Source organism: Nicrophorus vespilloides, unplaced genomic scaffold, assembly GCF_001412225.1.
Source record: "Nicrophorus vespilloides isolate i.1.1-1 unplaced genomic scaffold, Nicve_v1.0, whole genome shotgun sequence".
Lineage (NCBI taxonomy): Eukaryota > Metazoa > Arthropoda > Insecta > Coleoptera > Silphidae > Nicrophorus > Nicrophorus vespilloides.
The window spans coordinates 34,164-37,985 of record NW_017097545.1 but is presented as its reverse complement, the minus strand read 5'-3'; the positions used below and the strand labels follow the sequence as shown (position 1 = coordinate 37,985).

General features: G+C 41.8%; 2 protein-coding genes across 2 annotated transcripts; one reads left to right on the top strand and one right to left on the bottom strand.

Moving 5' to 3' along the window:
- Positions 1-211: 211 nt before the first annotated feature.
- Positions 212-1,265, bottom strand: LOC108560359 (the record flags this gene model as incomplete). Its single annotated transcript, XM_017917872.1, has 3 exons — positions 1,143-1,265; positions 535-1,086; positions 212-479 (listed from the first exon to the last, which is right to left on the bottom strand). Coding segments are annotated over exons 1-3 (823 nt in total), but the record flags the coding sequence as incomplete, so codon positions are not given.
- Positions 1,266-1,338: 73 nt separating this feature from the next.
- LOC108560365 (macrophage erythroblast attacher) lies at positions 1,339-2,852 on the top strand. Its single transcript, XM_017917883.1, has 3 exons — positions 1,339-1,459; positions 1,521-2,567; positions 2,634-2,852. Exons 1-3 carry the CDS (start codon positions 1,421-1,423, stop codon positions 2,733-2,735), a joined length of 1,188 nt encoding a protein of 395 aa, XP_017773372.1. The 5' UTR covers positions 1,339-1,420; the 3' UTR covers positions 2,736-2,852.
- Positions 2,853-3,822: the final 970 nt, after the last annotated feature.

Below are 3,822 nucleotides of genomic sequence, written 5' to 3'. Positions count from 1 at the left end.
CGAGCATTTTTTCAAATTTGAACTCGAATTACAGCCAAACGGCTAAAACCACAATAATATATCGATACTTGCCTCCCCTCCTCCCACCATTTCATAAAAGACATAAAACTTTAGCAGATAGCTAATAATATTCGCGCCTCCCCTTAGACTAGTCCACGCCTCCCCAGGGAGACGCGCCTCACAGTTTGGAAAACGCTGCATTATATCGTACCCATAAAACTGGAAGTCATCAAGCCAAGACTCTCCCCGATCGCAGGCGCCGGCGTCTTGATGAAATCCCCGAATTGCGTGGCGAGAATCTTCAATGGATTCACGTTCAAATAGATGTCGGAATATTTGGCCTTCATGAACTCTTCGCACGTCTTGTCGCCCAGCATCTTAGTGCGGACGTACGAGAAAGTCGAGAGTTCGCTGGGATTGCACTCGGCTGGAATCGATTTGAATTTCATGCTATTGACCATCTTTTCAATCTCGTTTTGCTAAAAAAACACAAAAGTTTTATAGAATGAATGAATGCAAATTAACAGCAAATACCTGAACCAATTTGAAGTAGTGGTAGATGAAATCGATGACCCACATCACGAAGAAGATGCACTTCATGATCTCCTTGAGACTCAACCTCGCCTTCCATATTCTGTACGCGATGGAAGAGCTGAGCACGACGAATAGAGACATGAGGAATGATTGCGATGTCACCACGAAGAGGAAATACTCGGACCAGCTGAGATAGAAATCGGAGAGATCGTCGATGATGCTCCTGGTGTATACTTGCGTTAAAATAGCGTCCAGCTTGTTAAAATCCGTCACCGGCGATTCGCCCATCGCGAACTCCTTGACGAAATCGTAGTCGGCTTTGCTCAGATCCACAGTGATCTTCCCCACGTATCCATCTGTACGCTCGTCGAATATCAGAGCGTTCAGCAGCAGATTCAGGGATCTCTTGTAGTGGGCCAACGTGACATGATACTGACTGCTGTCCAAAGCGTTCAACTCCTCCGGCCTGTCCAGATCCATGCTGAAGGGATCAATCCACTCATCACCCATGGCAACAGCAACAAATAACATGGTTAGAACAATCCTGTACATCTGAAATTCATATATATTTAGTCATGAAAATCTTATTGGAATTTCAAATAACTCACCATAGATTGCCGAATTCACACTTGTTTCAATTGCAATTAATCTATTAATAAAATACACGCACGTGTACATTTAAAATCGCCGACAATTCGCTCGTCACTTTTTCAAAATAAAGCAAAACAAAAAAAGAACAACTGTTTTTCAATGCTGCCAACAATAAGGTTTTCTTGCAACGTTGGTCACGTTTGTTGTCACCGCTGTCAGATTTAGACACAAATCAGCTGTGTTTTTTTTGTTCGACACTGTTGATATTTATTTTAGAAAAAAACGGCAGGACAAGATGGCAGATGTGAAGTCGCTGGAACATCCCACGTTAAAAGTAAGTCGTTCATTACTGAAATTGTTTTGGCTAATTGTCTTGCGTTGATAATTGCTCTTAGGTTCCATATGAGATACTGAACAAAAAGTTCCGGACAGCTCAGAAGACCCTCGACAGGGAGGTCTCTCATGTGCAGCAGGCTGCTGTGGAAATAGAAAATGAGATCTCGACTGGCAACCTGCAGACCAGGGACATCACGAAGCTGCTCGGTGGGATGGTGGAGAAGCTGCAGGTGTTGAAGAGGAAGGCGGATGAGAGCATCGGGGAGGAACTGCAGGCGACCAGTGTCTGCAAGAAGCGAATCGAACATCTGAAGGAGCACGGGACGACGTCGGCGACGGGCGTCGTCTCGCAGGGTGCCTTGAATCAGTGGCGTCGTCAGCGTTTGGACCGGATGCTCGTCGAGTATTTCCTCAGGAACGGATACTACAACGCCGCGATCACGTTGGCCGATCGCTCCAACATCAAAGACCTGACCAACATAGACATCTTCCTGACGTCGCGTGAAGTCGAGAAGACGCTCGCCGGTCGCGAGACGCACAAATGTCTGCAATGGTGCCATGACAACAGATCGAAGCTGCGCAAGCTCAAGTCCAACATGGAATTCAACCTGAGGGTGCAGGAGTTCGTCGAGCTGATACGCGGCGACAGAAGGATGGAAGCTATCAAGCATTCGAGGAAGTACTTTCCCAGCTTCGAGGAGGAACATCTGATCACCATACAGCAGGTGATGGCGCTTCTCGCCTTCCCCATCAACACCGAACTCGCACCTTACAAATCGCTGTTCGACGTGAAGAGATGGGACGTCCTGATCGAGCAGTTCAGACAGGAGAACTACAGACTCTTCCAGTTGGCCAGTCAGTCGGTGTTCACAGTCGCTCTGCAGGCGGGACTCTCCGCCCTCAAGACGCCGCAATGCTACACAGAGAATTGCGAGAACAGAAACCCCGCCTGTCCGGTCTGCCAGAAATACCTGAATCAATTGGCAGAGGTCTTGCCGTTCGCTCACTGCTCCCAATCCAGATTGTACTGTCACATAAGCGGATTACCGTTGAACGAGAACAATCAACCGATGATGTTACCAAATGGCCATATCTATGGAGAGCAAGTGAGAAATATCAAATAAGCATAATTATCATTACAACTAATCCAATTTGTTTTTCTTTTTTCTAAGGCTTTGGAGCAGATGGCAAAAGACAACAACGGACAAGTGGTTTGTCCGAAGACTAAAGAGAAGTTTCCGTTTAAGAAGGTGGAGAAGGTTTACGTCATGTAACAACAAACAAAACGAAGCCGCCGCATGTGATTTTGCCCGAAAGGAAAATATATATATATATAAATTTTATATTTATATTATCTATAAGAAAGATGCAGAAAGAAAAAGAATATATTGTTATAAGTGCATTAATTTTAAGTTCGAAAAGAACAAACAAACAAATACATGTTTTTTTTTTTCAATTATTATTAATTTTTTAAATTAAAAAAAATATAAGAAGCAACTACAGATATATTATATATACTATGAGAGAGAGAGAGAGAGAAAAAGCAATAAATTTTACGATTTAAAACGTTTCATCTAATTCATTTTCATCGCGTTTAAATTTGAATAACTTGAAATTGTTGAGATTGATGATGAACTTTCTCAATAGGTGCCGCAGGTGAGAATTGTTCGTTTGCATATAGTTAACTCCATACGGCAGCGTTTTCCAAACTGTGAGGTGTGGATTAGTCTAAGGGGAGGCGCGAATATTAGTAGCAGTGAGCAATTTTCCTAATATCTGCTAAAGTTAGATACATTCCTGTGCTCTTATCCATATTGCTGTAATACGCGTTCAAAGTTGAAAAATTGAAATTAGAACGTTCGAAAAAGCAGTGTTTTCACATTTCATTGATTTACTGGAAAACTATAATAGATAGAATGAATAAATATATGTATGAAAGCAGTGTTTTCACATTTCATTGATTTCGAAAACTATAATAGATAGAATGAATCCAATAAATGCATATGAAAGCTGAATGTTTGGGGAATCCAGCAAATATAGATACATTCCTGTGCTCTTATCCATATTGCTGTAATACGCGTTCAAAGTTGTAATGTAGTATATGGATATATTCTTGTGCTATTATCCATATTGCTGTAATACGCGTTCAAAGTTGTAGAATTGAAATTAGAACGTTCGAAAAAGCAGTGTTTTCACATTGATTTACTCGAAAACTATAATAGATAGAAAGAAAGAATACAATATATGCATATGAAAGCTGAATGTTTGTGGAATCCAGCAATTATAGATACATTCCTGTGCTCTTATCCATATTGCCTTGTTCACAAAGGTAGATTGTTGCAAATGGCAGCAATTTTTGTA